Source organism: Ruditapes philippinarum, unplaced genomic scaffold (genome assembly GCF_026571515.1).
Source record: "Ruditapes philippinarum isolate M1 unplaced genomic scaffold, ASM2657151v2 ctg442_1_1_1_1, whole genome shotgun sequence".
NCBI lineage: Eukaryota > Metazoa > Mollusca > Bivalvia > Venerida > Veneridae > Ruditapes > Ruditapes philippinarum.
In genome coordinates, this window is record NW_026851541.1 from 93,788 (window position 1) to 115,254 (window position 21,467).

At 31.1% G+C, this 21,467-nt stretch overlaps 1 protein-coding gene and 1 long non-coding RNA gene across 6 annotated transcripts in view; one reads left to right on the forward strand and one right to left on the reverse strand.

Annotated features, from left to right (window-relative positions):
* LOC132741581 (brother of CDO-like) overlaps positions 1-21,467 on the forward strand; it is a 108,348-nt gene that overhangs the window by 54,581 nt on the left and 32,300 nt on the right. For 4 of the 5 annotated variants that reach the window (XM_060729819.1, XM_060729970.1, XM_060729890.1 and 1 more), the window contains one exon: positions 15,012-15,189. In XM_060729819.1, the coding sequence (XP_060585802.1) occupies positions 15,105-15,189 (85 nt within the window). In that variant the 5' untranslated portion in view covers positions 15,012-15,104. Of the gene's footprint in view, positions 1-4,112; positions 4,451-15,011; positions 15,190-21,467 lie in introns of those variants that run through there. The other variant, XM_060730102.1, reaches the window with a different exon arrangement.
* LOC132741522 (uncharacterized) lies at positions 4,724-6,976 on the reverse strand. The gene is made up of 4 exons (XR_009627290.1): positions 6,824-6,976; positions 6,388-6,500; positions 5,653-5,827; positions 4,724-5,405 (listed from the first exon to the last, which is right to left on the reverse strand). It is a non-coding gene; the product is annotated as an uncharacterized LOC132741522 (long non-coding RNA).

Below are 21,467 nucleotides of genomic sequence, written 5' to 3' on the forward strand. Positions count from 1 at the left end.
ATTTAGACTGATAAATGAAGCAAGCCCAGATAGTGATGCTCCATTTTTTTTGGTTCCAGGTACAAACAGCTAAGATTTTGGAAATGGCGTTTCTGCTGTAATTTGCCAGCTTGTTTCAGTATTTATATTAAGGAACAGGACAATTCAGAGCGTCTGTAAGGCTAAAAGGTCCTGCCGCTAGTTAATGATTGAGTTGGAAATGTATCAAAACTGCTTAAATTTTGTATGATATATCTGACAACATGTTTCTTGCATTGTTTTCTGTACCTGGTTACTTTTCATTCTTTGTTAGAATGATTTTAGAGGAGATTTTGGAAGGACATGAGCGTTTTATTTTTTATTTGCATGTAAGAAAGCAGGCTACTCATAAACAGGCTGTAAAAGACATACATAGCAAGGGAGCTGCAACATACATTCCAACTTCTATAGTACTTTCAGTAGTAAGAACATCATAATAATGATCATGTTTTTTGTCATTGTTGTTTTGCTTAAGGAAAAAAATTCTTGTCAAACACTGTTGTCATCTTTATTGAAGCACAGCTGTACTGTACAGAAAAAAATGCATTATTTCAGTCCATCTTTTCTTGTTTCTATTTTTTCCACACTATTACTGCTTATAAGCCTCGATTTTCTGAGAGTTTTTACCACAGCCTTTGTTAACAGCTTGGTACCCAGCCAGACTTCGGTGCCTTGTTACATCCCAAACTGTTTGATTCAAAGTTACCCTTATAATTTTTCAAATTTGTAAAAAAATGGATAGATTTGAAAAAAGTAAGCTTGCAACATTTTTAGCAGACGACAATTTTTCCCAGCATGCAAAGGGATAAACCATGAAATGCGTTGTGCAATTTTGAAACATGCATCAAGTATAAGTAAAATAGACAGAAAGTGTGTTTTGTGAAGAATAATTACAAGAATTATTATTACTGAGAATAAAGACGTAATTATGTGGACAAATATGTTCTACACGTCAGGTATCACTCACTGTAAAGTGTTATATTTGACATATTTATTATCTGACGTGGGACATAAATTTTTACTATTCCACATTCTGCGTTAATGTGTAGAAATGTATTACTCGCAATAAAGATCTTGACAAAAAATAAAACTTTTTTTTTATCAAAATAGTTGATAAAATGTGACTGTTTGTTAAGAATAACTTTAAAAAAAGTTTTAACTAAATTTAAAGGCATTTGTCATTTGCATGGAAGATGGATGTTTTGTCCATTTACGTTAATTAAGTTGATTTATAATGTACATGATGTTCACATTAAGCTGATATATTACTTTAAACAAACATTGATTTAACATGATTTATGACAACTATAAAGTATTGTTCAAAAATCTTTAACATGTTATTTATTTAACAATGACAAATTATACAAAATTCTATCATTTTTTTTTTGAAAGGTGAATCAACTTTTCATTTTGAATTAGAATTAAAATTTCATCCTAAAAAAATACCAATGTAATATTGAATTTCCTAGAGTTCTACAATGATAAAAAAAAAACTGTACATAAGAAAAAAAAAAAGGATATATCTTGATAAATTGAGATCATGAGTGTTTCTTGGAAAGAAAAAAGCTGAAATAAGTAATGTTCTAGTTGACACATGTTTCCTTTAAACAGAGAGAAATGCTCAAGTTTCCCATGTTTCCATAAACTCCAGTCTGTTAAAATCATTAAATAATATATCATCTTAGCAAAAATAAAATCTGACATTCTGGCAGTTGGGGCAATTTTTGCAGGTATCCTGTAAATACCGTATTTATCTTATTAACCCTGCCCCAGTTTTTTAAAAAAAAAAGTAATTCATGTAAAAAATGTCTCGAAACTTTAATAAAGATAAATACACCATGACATAACCACTAAAATGGCCTCACTATTACTTTAGAAACAAATAAATTTGTCATTTTGATATTTATTTGTAAGTATTAATACCTACCAAGATTTCATTGAATGAAACATTTTATTCATGGTCCAGTTTTAGAGAGTTTATGGTAATAAAAAAAAAGAAGCTAAGTAATTTTCTTGAAAAATGTTCTGGTCACTACTCCCACTCAACACCATGTGGAGAAATTGTATCTTGTTACCTTGGTAACAAAAATATCAACATATGGCATGCATACTGATACAAAATCATGTAGAGAAATGTTGAATTATTTTTTGGGGGTTCATATTTGAAGGGAAGAACACAAGATATCAATTATCTATGAGTCAGAGTGTCACCATCTACAATTACTGCATATCGCACCCAAAAAAACTCCTTGTGTCATTATATTTAGCCAATTTGTTGTATGCAGTGTCCTCCCCATTGCTGCTGTAACATTTTTATCAAGTATATATAGGGTTACTTGCATTGTTTTATGTTGAATCCTCAATCTGTTCTCATTGTTTCAACATATTTTGAAGAAAGTTTTGTACAGAAAGCAATTTTGTTTGTACTTTGATTGTCTGGACCAGCTGTTATAAAGTTTGAACATTATAATAGTAATTTTATATACACACCATATGTCAATTTTATAATTAAACTTTCCATTGTTTACAATAATTATATGAGGGATTTTGTTGTATGTGATGCTTTTAAGGGCTGTGAGTAAACTGAACTTTATGTATTGTCAACTTGTTACAGTTATCAACATAATGTAAATGTTTTGTAACTTTTGACATAACTTCCAGTACCTATGTTCAATTTTTAGTTCTTAGATGTTTTGCAACTTTAGACATATCTTCTGATACATGTATATGTTCAGTTTTTCAGTTCTTTGTTTTGTTGGTTACTTGTTTATTTCTCCACAGATTCACAAAAAACACTGTTTATATATCTCAAGATAGACAAGTTTGATTGTATTGAACTTGTTAAGGTATATTTGGATATGATAAAATAGCTTATTGTATAGAATTGCCCTCACAAGGAGAGTTATCTTTCCATGGCTTTGTCTTTCTTCTTGCTTTAAACATTATAAACAAACCCCAGTAAGATGATCAAACTGTTTGAAATAAATGTTTCAGTATATAAATCAAAAAGATACATTACAAATTAATGTCCAGTTTGTCTGAGAGGAACGTAATTAACAAGTTTGTATATCTAGTTTGTGAAGATTATTGGCAATAATTTGCTGGTCTTTTTGTTTGATGGAATGCTTGGTCATTGTCATAAAAAAAACCTATCTTTGTAATTTATTGATACAACACATCATAAATTGGTTGTTAATTAAACGTTAATTACCATTTCTTGTACCTCGGTGATCATTCTTGACCTTGTTGAAGTACAAGATATTGTAAACGTGTACAAAAGATTGTTAACATGTTCCAAATATATAATTACACAACTCTGTCAAATAGCTGAACTTAGGGTTGGTATAATTTCTTGACCAGTTCTGTTGTTGTTTGCATTGATTATGACAAATGGAAACTTTTGGCAATACCGGTTCTTGGACATAAAAATTATTTAGATACTTTGATGTTTTAAATCTGGAGACAAATTAGTTCTAGTTTTATATTTAGAAAGGTGGACAAAATATCTTACAGAATGGCCGGCCTCTTGCTTGATTTACAGAAATTTGTAAGCATGAGTTGGTTTATTTAACAAAATATTGTTGAAAAAATGGAAAAAAACAAACAACAACACAAAAGCCCACAATTGGATTGTTTAAATAGGTTTAAAAAAAATGGATCATATGTCTTACTGTTTAAGAACATAAAAAAAAATGTGGTTTAACTAATAAAAGATTCAAACATTGCTGTCATTTTAAAGTCGAACAATGTCTAAGAAAATTGTATGGAACAGAATAAAGCTCATGAATATTCCTCCAAATTTCTCAAAAAACTACTTGTGTATGTTCTTGCGTGAGCTACAAGTATCTGAATTAAGTTAACATTTCCGGAGAGATTTCTTGAATTTACATTATGAAACAGAAAACCTTTAGATTTTGTTTCTCAAACACCTATCCTCTAATACTGTTTCTAATTTTACCTGATCCGCAGATAGGGAATATTTTTGGCCTAGCTTTACATGTTTACACTGCTCAAGGAATTATGGGAAATGAGAGAAGTTCGAAGTTCAGAGGTGCATATAGAGTTCTTACGTTGGTTTAAGAAAATGTGTTTCATGAAAACTGGTTGAAATTTTCAGATACAGAATGGAAGTTAATATAAACAAAGATGTATATTTATCTATAATTAGTTCAGCATTCTTTACTGTGATAATTTCAAAGAAATATACACAGGAAGTTGGTAAATCTATGTCAATGATGTAGCAAGCCAGAGAGGCATATCAGCACTATTTCATTGGTGTGTGTAAATATGTACAAAACAGTCTTTGTTTTCAGTGTAAATTCTTCAAATTATGGATAAACAAAGTGATTTTCTGGACTAAGTTGTGAATTTTGAGATGACTTTGTGAAGACTTGAAGATTTTGTGGATTTATATTGAAGCTATAAAAAACTGGTATGTAAGTATTTAGGTTATTATACACAAACTGACATAGTAATGGCAGTGGAGATAATTGGGTTAGATTGATACTGCTGTAAACACATGGTTCTGTGTATGTTCTATAGTATGTCTTCATAACACGCACACATAGAAAAAAAACATACAAAAATATGTAACCTCTTTATGAAAGTTATGTATATCTAAAAAAATTAGATTTACCAGAGTGTGAAAAAGAAAAATGTTTTAAAATGTATTCTATTTCCTTTGTTTTTGTTTGTTTATTGAATCATCCCGGCTACAGAATGTCCATGGATTTCCATGGATATAAGCATGGACAGTGTCCATGGAGTATTGAAACACTTGTCCATGGACAATTCTTTATATCCCTGGACAGTGTCCATGCTATCCATGTCCATGCTTTCCATGTCCATTGTCCATGATACCCATGGACAATGTCCATGATGTCCATGGACAATGTCCATTCTTACCATGGACAATGTCCATTCTTACCATGGACAATGTCCATTCTTTCCATGGATAATGTCCATTCTTTCTATGGACAATGTCCATTCTATCCATGTTCAAAACCAATTTTGAGGAATCTTTTATAACATCCATGGTCATTGTCCATGATATCACACTTGTGTTGAGATACCTGTTTAAAAGTCTGTAAAAAAAGGTCCCACATAATCTTTTTCACTTGGGAGTTGCACTAGTGTAACAATGATTTTGAATTGACAAGGCTGTAAAATTATGACACATTAAAGATTTATTACACCATATATGAAGTAAAACAAGTTCTCAAATGTTCTCATTTATATTGTTCTGAATGGCTAAAACGGCCACAGTTTATTTTGTACACATATTTATTGTTTCACTGTTTTGTTGGCACGAGATGGCTTGACAATGTCACGCAGCTTTTCCCTGACCATCACTGGTGTGACATGCGGAAAATTCCTTTTGATGATATCTGTAAAGAACATAACAAATTATATAAATATTGACTTGACAAATCAATGTAATATACTTAACCCTTGAATAATTAACAATTCAAATTATCTACATGGACGAGTAGCAATTTGAAGACACTTAAAAGTCCTGCAAGACGATTGGCTATGAAAAAAATTTTCAATCCCTGTTAAAAACTTCCAATGAAATTCAAAAACTTTCAATGAAATTTAAATAACCAAAAAACAAAAAAAAAAAGAAACACTGACCGTAAATTCCTGTCAACTTTTCTTGGTCAACAGGTGGCCTTTTTTCGCCACTTTTGGATGCTTTCCCTGTCAATGATTTTCCGGCATATTCCTCCTCTTTATACAAAAAGCGGAATAGAACAATGGCCATCTTACTGTAGGTGGTTATGCCAATAACCTTGCTCTGCAGTTGGTCCTGAAATGTAATATTGGCATTTTCAGTTCTTTTGGATTCTTTGTTATCAATTTTAGTTCTGACATCATTTGTAGCATTTTTGAGCTTAATTCATAACATAACACCATTTTTATTAACGATTAACGAGGTTGCCCTTTACAATATAATTAGTATTGTTTAAACATGATTGATCAAAAACATGAAAGGGTGAAAAAAGTTAAGATGGAAAACTTTCAATTAAATGATTTTTGCAGAATATCAGCACATAGTTATCAAGTAAACACCATGCTTTGATGAAAATGAATCATTTTTGGTCAAAATCAACATTATAATAAACTTGTGTCAATTATTTCCCTGCTTTTCCTATATTTATATAATGACAACTTTATGTAATGGGAGTTAAAATTACTCAATCCTTCACAAGTACTTAATTACCAGATTTGTTCAGTGGAGTCAGTATAACAATAATATATGTATAAAACATGAAGAACAACATTTTGTTCAGACTTTGGAAAATAACATGCATTTATATGAAAACATGTTACTTTGACTTTTTTCAACAAAACAAACTAAATTATTACCAGGATGGTTTTGAAAGCATTCTGTATTCAACAGTACATTATCACTTTTCCCTCATCTGACATCCTTTGAGTTGAAACATCTCATGTGACTCCAAGACTTGAAAGTTTGCAACCTAATAATAATATGTTGAAAAAATAAACATATGTACATGAGTAACAAGAAATTACAATTAAGGCATATTATGAATTTTATTAAATGTGAATTTGGAAATTCATTGCTTGATTAATCACCAATATTTTGAATGTAAAATTGTAATCTCTGATTTAAAATTTCCCGCCATTATTTAAAAATGAAAAACTTGATTTCCTTAACTATTTATATTGAAAAGTTACATGTATGTAGAAACACAATAACTGAAACAGTGTATACTTACAAAGAAAGTTTGAAAAAACTAAAAAAATAAGTGTTAAAAAATAAAAATACATTTGTACTTACTGTTAGAAATGGTTATATACATGTAGTTCCCTCCATTTTAACTGAATCATGAAATACACATGTTTAAAAGTTCATATTTCCAGAAAACTCTTGTAAATTTGTCCAGTTTAAACTCATTTGGTCTAATTTCCAATGCTCCAACATAATATTTCAAGTTATAACTTTTAAGCAGTATAATATTAAGGCACTAATAAACATTATCTTTCAATGCTCCTGTTCAAATGACCCGCCTGGAAGGAGTGTTCTGACCTGTGATTTGTTCTGCAAGGGTATTAAGTTACTTGGGAGCTACAGTGTAATATAGTATGTTGTAAACCTGCTTTACCTCTTTCTATTCTCTTATATCAGATAGGTGAGTTTAACATTGGTAGTTATGAAAACAGCAGGTTCCACTTGAGGGGTCATAAATATTTACATTGTGGCTGATGCTAATTTGAATGTTCCAGAAATTAATCACTATACATAAGTAACATCTACACAGGATGAATATATAAATTATATAATTATACTTCAATAGAGATACATAATAATAATTAATTTATCATCAATTAATAAATAAATATAAGTGCATAACAATTACATTTGTTCTTAAATTTAAATTTAAACAAACCTAAACAAGTCTACAAGTAGTTAGACTAGATTATCTTTTTATGTAATTGAAATGGTATGCATAAGGGTACAGTATATTTTTCTATATTATCATTTAACTGAAGTTTGGAATTTAAAAAAAAAAAAAATCAAAAAAAAATCTACTTGATCTTACTATATTTGATTTCTTCTTTTCATGCTGATTAATTTGATACCCAATATGAACATATAATTTTTTGAAGAATGGCAGTTATGATTTTTTTAAACATTTTTCATGTTTTGGCACTTAGATTTTTTTTGCATATCCATCCAATCACTTTTGATAAAAATTTCTAAGTATGAGCAATGAAGTTGACCATGGACAATGTCCACATTAGACATAGTTTTTTTGTACTATGTCCATGAACATTTTTATATTCCCTGGACGATGTCCATGTAATTCATGGACATCGTCCATGTTATCCATGTTGTTAGTATGGACACTGTCCATTCACTTGACTTATCCATGTATTTCCATGCTCTTTCCATGGATATCCATGGTCATTTTAAGGCTGTCCATGGACAATCTATAGCCGGGATAATAATTTAATTTAATATTCTTTTACTCTTTTTTTTATACATTCCAAAACAAAAAATATATTCATTCAATGTCAGTTGTGAAAAAGAATTATGTTATTTACATATGAAGCACTTGATACAATGCATTTTAGTATGCATAAGATAAAAAAAAGTTATATACTTATTTTAATATTTATATTCCCACTCCAATGTTAACTGAGTAATGATATGGATATTTTAACATGCAGGTTGTTGTACATATGGTAATGTAGATTGAAAAAGTAACAAACTTATAATTAGGTATACAATTAACATAATGTTCTTTGTGTTTCTATGTTTGCTTTATTTAATGAATAGTCCATGTGTACTAGAGCTATTTAGTTCTGGGAAGAGACTGCTTGACCATTAAATGTAAAGAACAAGAATAGTTAATTATCTTAGTAATTAGTTTACCATATGAGGCAAAATGTTAAAAAAAATCATCAGCAAATTTAGGGGGCTACCCTGTGGAACCTCAGATAAGATAAGAACCCCATTCGTCTCCCTCAACCCCCACAGAAAATTCTGTGTCTGCCCTTAAAAAGATTTCATTCACTAAATGAATGATTGATTGAATGGGAATTTCTCTATACAAAATATATGACTAAATTTGTCACACTGTCATTATTATAGCCTAACCCTACTGAAGTTATATTATGGACTAAAATTGTACTTTTATCGAACTTTCGGAACTAGTTTATAAGTATCTCTTCAGGGATTATGATCATTCAGAAGCCAACATCTTAAAGAGCCTGGTCAGACTGTGAGGAAGTGTGGGATAGCTCTGCTCTATAGTACCTTAGATTTTCATTTCATAACTTAAATTCACAGATCACTTATGAATCAGTAATGACTAGAACCAACCATTTATTCTTATCCATATATCAAATAAATATATGACAGAAATGGAAGGTGACAAATATTGCCTAATTTATACCAAATATTGAAAAGTAAAAATGTTAAATTTATTCAGGTCAATAAAATCAATCATGATAAAGGCTATAATTATGTTTACCCCTTATTTAGTTAAGAAGTATTATGTTTTAATAGAGATGTTCTATGTACTAACATCCCTTCCAACATAAGAAGGGAATACATTTTGAAACTTATGCTAAATATATCTAGACAGTCGGACGGACTTCCTTAGTTCAATACAGATACAGTCGTAACAACACAATAAATACACATAGCAAAGTTGACACTTGCTGTCAGACTGGTAAAAACCATACAAGTTAAAACAGAGAGAACATCTTATAACATGATTTATCATTTAACATTCTCATGTTTTGTCATTTCAAAGTTTGTATTTAGCTACTATTTCAGAAACAGGTTGTTTTCGGTTGTTTACATAGGTTTTAGACAGGTTGTCTCATATTGTGATCACTTCATATAAGATTTTACAGTGATCACTTCATATAAGATTTAACAGTGATCACTTCATATAAGATTTTACAGTGATCACTTCATATAAGATTTAACAGTGATCACTTCATATAGGATTTAACAGTGATCACTTCATATAAGATTTAACAGTGATCACTTCATATAAGATTTAACAGTGATCACTTCATATAAGATTTAACAGTGATCACTTCATATAAGATTTAACAGTGATCACTTCATATAAGATTTAACAGTGATCACTTCATTTAAGATTTTACAGTGATCACTTCATATAAGATTTTACAGTGATCACTTCATATAAGATTTTACAGTGATCACTTCATATAAGATTTTACAGTGATCACTTCATATAAGATTTAACAGTGATCACTTCATATAAGATTTAACAGTGATCACGGTATAATAAGATTATATGTGTGTTATTATATGTGTGTTATTGTGTGTGTTTCTAGACAGGTTGGTTTGTTTTGTGATCATTTTATACAAAAACTTGGTGATTTTGTGATCTTTGTGAAAAAAGGGTATTGAAGTACATATTTGGCTATTTTTTTCACACAATGATAGATGTATTGAAGAACATGATTATTTAAATAGTTAAAAGAACTTTACTGAGGTCCAAAGGCCTGAAAATGTAAAATTTTGAAAATCTTAAAATATCAAGTGAAACACTGAAAATGGAAAAAATTGCAAATGATAACAAAGACATAAATTCAGAATTAACTTGAAAATCAATTTTCACTACAATTCTTAACCTGGCAGATTTGAGTGAAAGGTGTTGCAATGCCTTTCACTTTTTGGTCATTTTGCACAAAAAAAATATTATTCAAGAGAAACAGAACAAGGGATCAACACAATGGTCCAGACTTTCACAAGTTGGTACACAAATCTTGGAAAATATTTCCAGTCCTGTCATTTCAATAAAAACTTAGTGGAATCTTTTTAAACTTGTCTTTGTTTTTTCTATTGAAAAAAAATTGTTGTGCTCAATTTCTTGTGTTGATAGACCGCCTGCCAAAAAAGGTCTCTCTGTGTCTTAATACACAGGTCAGCAACAAATGATAGATAAATTTGGGATTTGAAATGTTAAAAGATACAAGATTTGAGGGGTTTTGAGATTCACAGGTAGTTGATACTTTATATATAGAGCATTTTGAGATTTTCAGACACTTTGATTTGAAGATGTTTCACAGGGCTGTGTAAATACTAGCACTCCCCACATTCACCTTCGTGGAGTGTTTTGGAATTTTTTTTTTTAAATGATTATAAAAGATTAACAAATTACAGGATGTTCATGTAATTGATAATTGAAGTAGTTAAGCAGTGTTTTTGTTTACAGTTCTATATGTTGTCAATCAAGGTACATTATGAAGGTCAGGCCCATCACTTCACACACCACCTGTACACCAAAATATGCTGAACAACTGATAAGGAAGTTGTTTTTGTGGTCTTGTTGTCAGACTGGTTCCAGCTTACCTGAACTTAGTGAATTATTGCCTTGAATAGTGTGTGAACTAACAGATAAAAATATGTACTGTTTCGATAAAGCAATATAATAAGTAAATCATGTAAAAAAGCAGTGAAAACTGCCAAGATTTTGTCAATCCAGGTCATGATTTAAATTGTCTGTTATTTGGATTTTATTTTTAGATATTTTTCATATAGATATAACATACAGAAAAAAAATACAACAAACTTTAACTTTTTAAGTCAGAGGTGTATTAATGATTGATTTTAGACATCGTTGATTTCAAAGATTTATTTAAATTTTAATGTGTTTATACATATTTATTTACTTATTCTTGTAGTAACTAATACCTTCAAAAAATATTTTTCAGTCAATGTTTTGAAAGGACTACTTCAAGTCAGAGTTTCAAGGCTATAGGATATTTTCATTGTTTGAAACCAAACTTTAAGAAACAGTTCATCATAAGTGATGTCTTCAGAAACACAACAATTTTTTTTTAAATCAGATATGAAATGAAATTGACCTTTGAAAGTGACCTTTCATCAGAGATCACATAGTTTTTCACACCATAGATTTTGTAGATTTTATATACTCATCAAGCCATGACAGGTGAAACTTGATCAGGGACATCAGTTGTAAGGTTTTGTGATAGATGTAGCTGTTTTCGTGTTATATCTCTCAGTAGTTTATTGTAATCTTCTGACGTGCCCCAAACTTTCTTTATGCAGAGATTTTAAATGTATCTTCCTGAATTATTGTATTAAAATTTTGATGTTTGTAAGTTTAAAACTGTTTTGGGAAAGTCGAAACAGTACAAAAAATTTTCATATTTCCATGTTTAACTCTTGTCCTTTAAGTTTTTGTGATAGTGATTGGAGAAACGTGATTTTTTCTTGAACATTTTGAATTTTTTATCCTGTTTGAAGCTTTACCATCTTATTTACTAAGTGAATTTACACTATCGCCATGATTTTTGCTGAAGAAAGATTAGTAAAACAGAAGCAGATTTTTATGTGCTTGATTGTAATTTGGAACAGTTTTGGTGTACTACAGAACAATGTTCTCCGGTTCTGCACCATTTTGACACATCTGTGGATATAAAATCTTAAAAAACTCTTTGTTGCAAAAAACAGGTCTGTTTGCGTGTTTCTAAGTTTACAATATCAAGAAGCTGTAATCAGTTTATCAAATATCCTGCATTTCATAACATTAGACTGAAGCTGTTAGAAAACCAGAGCACATGTAACCAGGCACGTCTGATGAAAATTACACAAAATTTGTTTCATTAACGGAGGGAAAGCATGTTGATGTTAACTAGCAAGGCAAATTGTCTATAATATTACCGAGGTACAGGCTGATACTCACTTTCAGCAAACATTCTTGATGCAAGACTTGAATGTTTGCACACCAATGTTGAGTCAATTAGCAGATTTTTTGTAGATTTAGAGAAGGCTGTGTCATTAAAGACAGATTTTGTTACAAAGATCACAGGTTCATTCTTTCTGTATTTTTATTTCCCTGTAGCTGATCGTTGTCTGATAAAAGCTTGCAAATATTCAACTTTTGTTTTCTGCTATTGTAATTGTTTGTCAGTTTGAAAAAGAAAGTATGTGATGAAAAAAAAGAGTTGTAAAGTGATGTAACCATACCATAGCTAGCATTTATTGTGAGTTGTATCTTTTGGGATTCAAAGTACCTCGACTTCCCTTTTACACTTTTTCAAAGTACCTCAACTTCCCTTTTACACTTTTACAAAGTACCTCGACTGCCCTTTTACACTTTTTCAAAGTACCTCGACTTCCCTTTTACACTTTTACAAAGTACCTCGACTGCCCTTTTACACTTTTTCAAAGTACCTCGACTGCCCTTTTACACTTTTTCAAAGTACCTCGACTTCCCTTTTACACTTTTTCAAAGTACCTCGACTTCCCTTTTACACTTTTACAGAGTACCTTGACTTCCCTTTTATACTTTTACAACTGGTAGATCCTTGAATAAACCAGTTTAAAACCATACTAATGCTTGATGTGTGTTCTCTCCTCTTTATTTACTTGTTACTGTTTGATAGTTGACAATATTTTGCTTATACCCCTAGTCACGATTAACATCCCGTCCCCCTCATTGGAAACATAATATGTATCATGCTAATACTAGCATATAGAAGGATATCATAGATACAGTATGAAGCAATTGGGTTCTGATGATCCAGGGGTTATCCCTTGGATTTGTTTCTTCTACCTCCCATCTTAGCTGAATCCGTACAAAAAGGTTACCTTACTAACAAGACATTAGCAATAAGCATATTCTTATTTTTCTATCATATCCCAAGTGTTTTTTATTTTTACCTGAGGATTATGAAACATACGCTATAAAGTATATGATCTATGGAGAATTTTCACTAGCTTGTGATGTTTGCAATGAAGACTTGTGAGTATAAGCTCATAAAGAAAGAATGGCTTAAGTTATGACTTATTTATTGTGCTGTGTGTAAGGGAGAAGCTATTAAAACTACTTTACACATTTTTACTACATCTATTGTAAGCTCCTTGTTAAATCTGCCAGATTCTGGAAAAAAGATTTTATATATTTTATATACTTCTTGTGGGAGAGAAAAAAATCTTCAAATAAATCTGTATCAAAGACAATAAAATAAATGAAAACTATTTACTGTGTATTTCTGGTGTTTAACAATGCTACAGTTGGTATTCATTATTTTGGTTTTACTGCAGCAAAAACAATGCCAAATAATAACATCATAAGCATTTCATACTCATATTATGTTAACACAGTATTTTCTATCGATAATTATTTTGTTTTTCAAATATTTTTTCATTTCCCTGAATCAAGCTGTAAAGATACTTTTTCAGAGTCTCATCCTAATCACTATTCAATTCTCAAAATAAATCTTTACCATTGGTCAATTCTTTTGTTCAGAATTGACCAATAAGATGTTTGATATTGTGACTAGTTTTTTATTCATTCTTTGGGCTGGTGTCCTTATTGTAGCATTTAGTTATTAAATTTGCATAGATTGATTCACAAATATTTATGTATTAAAATAAAAAAATCATATACAATATATGATGACAGTAGATAAGGGAAACATATTTTATTGACAGCTTATCTTAAATCTTGTTTTATCTTAGTCATACATTTATGTTTTCTATTTATATTTTCTGTTATTTATGTAAAATCTGAGTTTATGGATGTTTTTTTTTATCTTATATAAAATTCTGAAGTAGCAATTTTTTTCAAGAGCGAATCTCTTAACAAAATCAAAATTATCATGTAAATGAAAAAAATGTGTTGTTTAAAGTAATACATGTGAGGATAGTGTGGGCCTAATTGAAGAATAATTAATTGAATGTCTTAAAACTAAACATGTCAAACAAAAACAATGCAGTTTACTGGCAGGAATGAATATAATTATATAGAAGGCATAGGAACGCAAAATTACAATGAACCGATACAGGTGACATAGGCAACTTTGAATGACGACAACACCACTTAAAATAGATAAGAAAATCCTATGCCAATCTATAACTATACTATTATCTACATAGAAAATGCTCTAAATAGTTAAAATGTCTGCCACTCAAACTAAGGATCATCAGTTTCCAGTTCGATCATGGCTCTCTTGAGTTAGAGGAACTCCACTGAGGTTTGTAAAGCAAAAAATATTAAAAAAAAATTAATTTTTCATACAGATCAACATGAGCACTTAAAACAGAAATATAAATAAAATTTTACTGAGAACTATACAAGAAATGCATTGAAAATTGTATGTTTGTGCTTAATAAGTTACTCTCAGTCCGATTTGAGTGAAAAGCGTTTAAACGCTTTTCAATTTTGGGTCAATTTTCACTATTATAATATTTTTTCTGGAAAAACGGAGCGAGCTTTTGCACATAAGATATAAGTATAGTTCTTCATCAAATGGAGTCATAATCTCAAAATATTATTCCCAGTTCGGCCATGTCAAAAAACCTCAGTGGAGTCCCTTTAATATTAATATAAGTAATCTCTGACCGAGAGATACATTCACAATCATATCTTAGATTGATAAGTTTTAACATGAATGATATAATTTATATGTTTGTATTTTATATGTTTGTTTTTCTTGTGTATTTTCAGAGTCACTAAAGATGTAGTATACATACTATCGAGACTGATGTACGGGGAATACCGAGTGAACGTTGGTTCTTTTATGAACAACTCAGACAAAACATGAGCAGTAGCTGTCTCACACGGACACCGCTCATCGAGCTAGCGATACTTTTGACGATTATAGTCATGACATGGGCAACAAATGGTACGTTCTTATAGTATTTTCAAAACTTTGTACTGTTCTTCTTGTTTAGTTGTGGAGACAATACATCTCTTAAGTCCCTAAATGCATTGCAGTTTTATATCTAGGATTGAAATGCCCTATCTTTAATATACTGTATTTTAATGTTACTGTATGAATCTGGCAGACTGCCTAGACTTACAAAACCCTTTATATAGAAAAAAGCAGTGGAATAAAATTTGGCATTGTGCTCACTATAACAAGTATACAATATAAGTTCTTTTACGCAAAATGATGAAAAGCTAAATAAAAAGACACACTCAGCAGTCTGATTATTGTCCTTTTATAACAACAGCAGCATCAGAAGTGTTTAAAATTAAGTCTATATAAATGATCACCAACAACTTCTAAAGCCCTTGTCTTTTTTTTTGACTAATTACGTTTTAACAAATACCATTAAAGATAAATACAAACTTTTCTTAACCCATTACTTCATATACACGCCTTTTAACGCCTTTATCACCCCCCCCCCCTTTTTGTTGTCTCAAATGATGAAAAAATGCCTTATTTAGGCCCCAAACACTTGTTTTTGTTTGAGAAATGTTGTTAAAAAAAGTGACCTCTTTTTCGGCGCGGCCCCCCAACCAAAAGATACATCAGGGGGTTGCCAGAAGGGGGATGTGCCCCCTTCTGTTTGGGGGGTTTGAAGGGGGGCGGAGTCCCCCTCATCGCCAAGAAAATTTTGGACTTGTGAGAGGCTGTAAATGACCCCAGATTGATCATAAGGTAACGTGTAACCAACGCTGAAAAGCATTTGACTCTATCTCAATCCATTGAAAAGTTACAGCACTTTGAAATCAATTTTGATGGAAAAAATCAACGCAAAATAGTGATTTTTGGCAATTTTGAGATGTCCCCTCGTTGCCATTGTAACAGAAAATTTAAGCCTGAGCATGTTGTTGCAAGGGCAATGGTCCAGTCAACATTTGTGCCAAGTTTGATTAGTGTTGAAGCAGTTTTTATAGTATTATAGCAATTTGAACTTGTAACGGGAGACTTTTCAATGAAAACAGCCATTTTTCACAAAATGCTCATGAAGCAATGGGTTAAACAACATTCAAATGTAACAAATTTTTTTTTAGTGGTGTCACAGGTAGAAATATCATTATATGAAACACCAGTGATATTATAATTTTTAAGTCACAATTTGAGCTTGACAAATAGTACAAAATGTATAATAATCACTATAATTATACCATGGAATGTATTTCATTCAAAAGAAATCACTATTCAAATATTCATCATTTGAACTGTACTTTTATTCATATGCATCTTATTAGGCAATGTTTGGATCGGAAAGTTGACTAGATTGAGATACATCATTTTCAGTACAACACCAGGTTTTTAACATTCATTCACTTCATTATGAAGACAATTTATGGGCCCATAACAGGAACAGATCGATCATTTAAGCAATAAACTCTCTCATTAATATGTGTTGGATTAATTCTAACAGCTCTCTTTAAAACTTTATCCTTAAAATCAAATTAAACAACAAGAAATGAATAGTAAGGTGACTTTAATGATGTCAGAGTTTTTCAGCAGACCAGTCTAAAACTAAAGCATTTTGATTGGGTTTTCTTGACTGAAAATTCAAAATGACCAATAATGTGGCTCCATTTTCAGACTGGTTTACTGAATCAAAATTTAATTTTCGGTTGAACTTGCAATGGCCAATTATTGACTTATATTTAAGATACTGAAGATTTTAGTAAACATTTTTTATATTTTAAACTTAGTAATTTTAAATAATAATGTTTTTTTTGTCTAAGGAGAGACAGAGAGAGAGGGAAAGAGTGTATATATATAAGATTAGTGGTTGTTTTTTGTGGTATTGTGATACGGGAAGATATATTATTGATAACATCAGTATATTTGTGTATGTCATACTCGCTGTATGCCTCCTGGCCTCCATAAATGTCACATCCAATGTAAATTATGTGTGTACTGTGGATATTTATCGTATGCGAAGGTGTGAATTTCTTCACCTTTTACTAGATTGGAAGACTTATCAAGTCACTGATGCGATACTTCACAGCTTAAAACATAAAGTAGCGAAAAATATTCTAATTATGTTAAACCATATCTGTTCTATTTTGCATTGAAATAAATATTTACTTTTCAATGTATTCATATAATATCCAGATCTTGCGGGAAATCTGCATAGAAATTAATGAAAACTTGCAAAATACGGTTTGACATGAGACTAATATCTTCTTTCATGATAAAAACGGTTGTTGGCGTGTGTCTCTGCATTTATTGTAGGGATAAAAAGGATCAGAATGAGGCTGCTTTTATGCCATGCCTTTTAAAGTTTTCAATTTCTGTAATTGTTTTTTTCATGGCATTTAATGGCTGAAGAATTTTTTTGCTGGCACATACTACAACGCTGTATTACTTTGTATGATATCATGCTGTCAGTTTATTTACTGTCACATTTCCGTTGTTCATATTGTACACATTATGTGGTGTTTTGGAAGATTCATGATACAGCAGTTGCCCCATTTGCTCATATTGTACACATACATGATGTCTCTGAAGATACAGCAGTCTCTCCATTTGCTCATATTGTACACATACATGATGTCCCTGAAGATACAGCAGTCTCTCCATTTGCTCATATTGTACACATACATGATGTCCCTGAAGATACAGCAGTCTCTCCATTTGCTCATATTGTACACATACATGATGTCCCTGAAGATACAGCAGTCTCTCCATTTGCTCATATTGTACACATACATGATGTCCCTGAAGATACAGCAAGTCTCTCCATTTGCTCATATTGTACACATACATGATGTCCCTGAAGATTCATAATACAGCAGTTGCCCCATTTGCTCATATTGTACACATACATGATGTCCCTGAAGATTCATAATACAGCAGTTGCCCCATTTGCTCATATTGTACACATACATAATGTCCCTGAAGATACAGCAGTCTCTCCATTTGCTCATATTGTACACATACATGGTGTCCCAGAAGATTCATAATACAGCAGTTGCCCCATTTGCTCATATTGTACACATACATGGTGTCCCTGAAGATACAGCAGTTTCTCCATTTGCTCATATTGTACACATACATGGTGTCCCTGAAGATACAGCAGTTTCTCCATTCTAACCCTGATTCTTTGCATGCCTGTAGAGGACAGATAGATCACATGACCTTGGTTTAAAAGATCATTAATAAAGACCATTAGTGTAGTTCTTTTGTTTGATATGATGCAACAAAAGGAATGTCTTTATCTTGACCTAAGAAAGCCCAACCAAAGTTAATTAAATTGTAGAATTATATTTCTTAACAATTTATTTATTATAATTATATATACATGTATATATATATAACTTATTATTTACAGTGCATCCATAACATCACAGGAACAGTGCACTGCTCTTTTGAACATTATGCAAAAAAAAACAACAATCTTATTTAGGAATTGTCCATTTTACCCACAATAGTTCATTATGTTGATTCTGTACAACATACATTTTGACTTAACCTACAACCGCCTCCGTGGTCGAGGGGTTAGAGCCGATGACTTCTAATCCAGTTACCTCTCTGGCTTGGGTTCGATCCCCTTGAGATGCTTTGGTAGTTTAGCGTGGAGGAAGGTAGTCTAGTACTGGTATTTTCTCCAGGAACGATGGTTAGGAAACTACCCGCCTATATGACTGAAATACTGTTGGGGAAAAGGCGTAAAATGAAACAAACAAACCAAACTTAACCTACTAGCGCCAAATAAATTTACCCTTATAAACAGTGCACACTTAAAACCAGCCAGCGCATCCCTGTAAATGGTCTGCAGGTTAACTATTTAGACAGTACATAGGTTGTTGTTGTTGTTTTTGCCTCTAAATGATGTTTGGTTTTGTCCATATTGAAAGATGGACATGTCTATTTAAGAATTTTACAAGTTAAGGGTTATTTTGAACAAGTTATCAAAGCTTTCAGTGAGTTTGATTTTTTATTGACCAGCTGTTACAAAAATTATAAAATATGCATAAAATAAAAACAATACTTGAAGTCTGTACCTGATGTCACCTAACCAATCTTGATCAAAATATAATGAAAAAGTAATATTTTAGTAAATTCAAAGATCAAAGAAAAATTCATCCAGTGACATTTTTTCTTTAATAGTTGAATTAATGGTTGAAAAGGGTGATGTGAGTCATTGAACATTTAGTGGACACTTTACAAGCAAGTCTGCCCATTACCACTAGATTATGGAAATAAATCATTCTGAATTTAAATATGAATGCTTTCAAAACAACAACAAAGAACACCAGTTTTTATACAATTTAAACACATTTGTATGCATTTAATAACAGATATTTCATTTTTTCTAGATTTTTTTTTTCTTCAAAATTTCTAATTTTATCATGAAAAGAGTGCTTACTTTATCATAATATCAAAAAAATAAGTTGTTAGATTAAACTTGCAATAGCTTCCTAGTATTTATTTTGGACAAGTGTCGAAGATTCAGGTTACAGTTAAGAGTTTATCAAATATTTGTACAAGCTTTATAGAAGAGCTTCCCCTCTTTTCTGTTTATTTTAAGGTTTATTTTATTGCTAAATTTTGACACATAAAAATCCTCAATTGCCTAAAATTAAGCTTAAATCTTCATAAAACTTGGCAACAAGTTTTTAAGGCTTTGAGGTCAATTTTATGTAAACTGTGGAGAAGCTGTTCCAAACTGTTGGACTGAATTATAAACAAGTTGTCTGCTGCATAACCAGAAATCTTTTCCAGAATAAATAAAGTGTAGCAAGTTTTTTTTTTAAACAAAAATGTACAATTTATAAAGAGATCTTCATTTAACTAACTGTAGAAAAGTTAGAATTGCAATTGAATTTGTTTGAATGTTGGTTTTTTTCCCTTATCTTTTTGAGGAAAACTGAAAGTAAGTTCTCTATGGACATGAGTGTTCAAAATGATTTATTTTATTATAAAATATTTTAACTTGAGTATGACTTAGTAACTACACACATTCAAAGTAACCTCTCCCTCATTAATTACATTTCCTTTTATGTTCCTTTTTAGCAGGTACGTAGATTTATTTTCTTGCATATCAGACAGGATTATCTACCGTTTAGTTTACTCTGGTGCTAGAAAACTCTGTCTTACACCCCCATGTAAGACAAGTTGTGTGCTTTAAATGACGTCATTGCCGTGCGCCTTTTATGAATAAATTGCTTTCTTAGAGTGACGTCATTTTACAGTTATGAATGAAGTTGTATGTTCATACGCTACTATAAGAAAAATGTGCGTAATGAGAATATCAGTTTTCATAATTTCTGTTCTGAAAATAATTGACATGTAATTTGCAAGAAAAAGAAAATTTGCAAGAAAAAGAATCAAACACCGGCTGTCAGCACAGACGGAAAATCTAGCTCTTGGGTAACTGTTTAGTGGAAACTCCGCAGAGCCTCATTACCGCCGTGAAAAGTTACCCTCGAGCTAAATGTTCCGGTCTGTACTGGCAGCCAGTGTAAGATTTTTATAGTACTCGCCCTGGCATCTGTGTTGGTAAAGTTTTTGTGTGCAAGTTGGTTTCTCCACAAATTACTGAAGGGAATGGGTTGAATTTTCACTCACTTATTACTGCCATCAGTATAGAGCTAGGCCAGCTTGCGCTTCCCTGCAGTCTGACCATGCGCTGTATTGTTGGCTCAATGTTTAAAACATACAGCAGAAAAAGAAAGGAAACAGAAATGTTTTTTTGTAGTGTCAAATGATTTTCAACAATATTCATGATACAATACATCTAATCTGTAACATTAAAAGTTGGAAGAAAAGAAAAATGTTTATGATTGGCATCTACCTGGCATAAAGAAAACATCTGCTGCCTTGATGTTTTAATATAGTTCATATTACTACCAACTGCCGAGTTGAAGTGTTTTCAGGAATACAGGGAAACATTACACACTCACAATACTGTATCATTAACATCGTACTTACAGGCTTAAGGTTATACATCCATTATTGACTTTATCAATTTTGGTATATTTTGTGAAAATCTGGCATTTTTGTGTGTGAAAAGTTTGTATATTTTATGAAAATTCAGCAGTTTTTATGAACTTTCGGAATATTAAATGGAATAAATATGGTATATTGAATGATCATACGTTTTATATGTATATAACAGGCTTTATTTCAATCAGGGGCAACATGAAATGTTGTATATAATTCCTGCCATCCTGATCATCTTTAGAAATTAAAAGGTTGTCCTATTT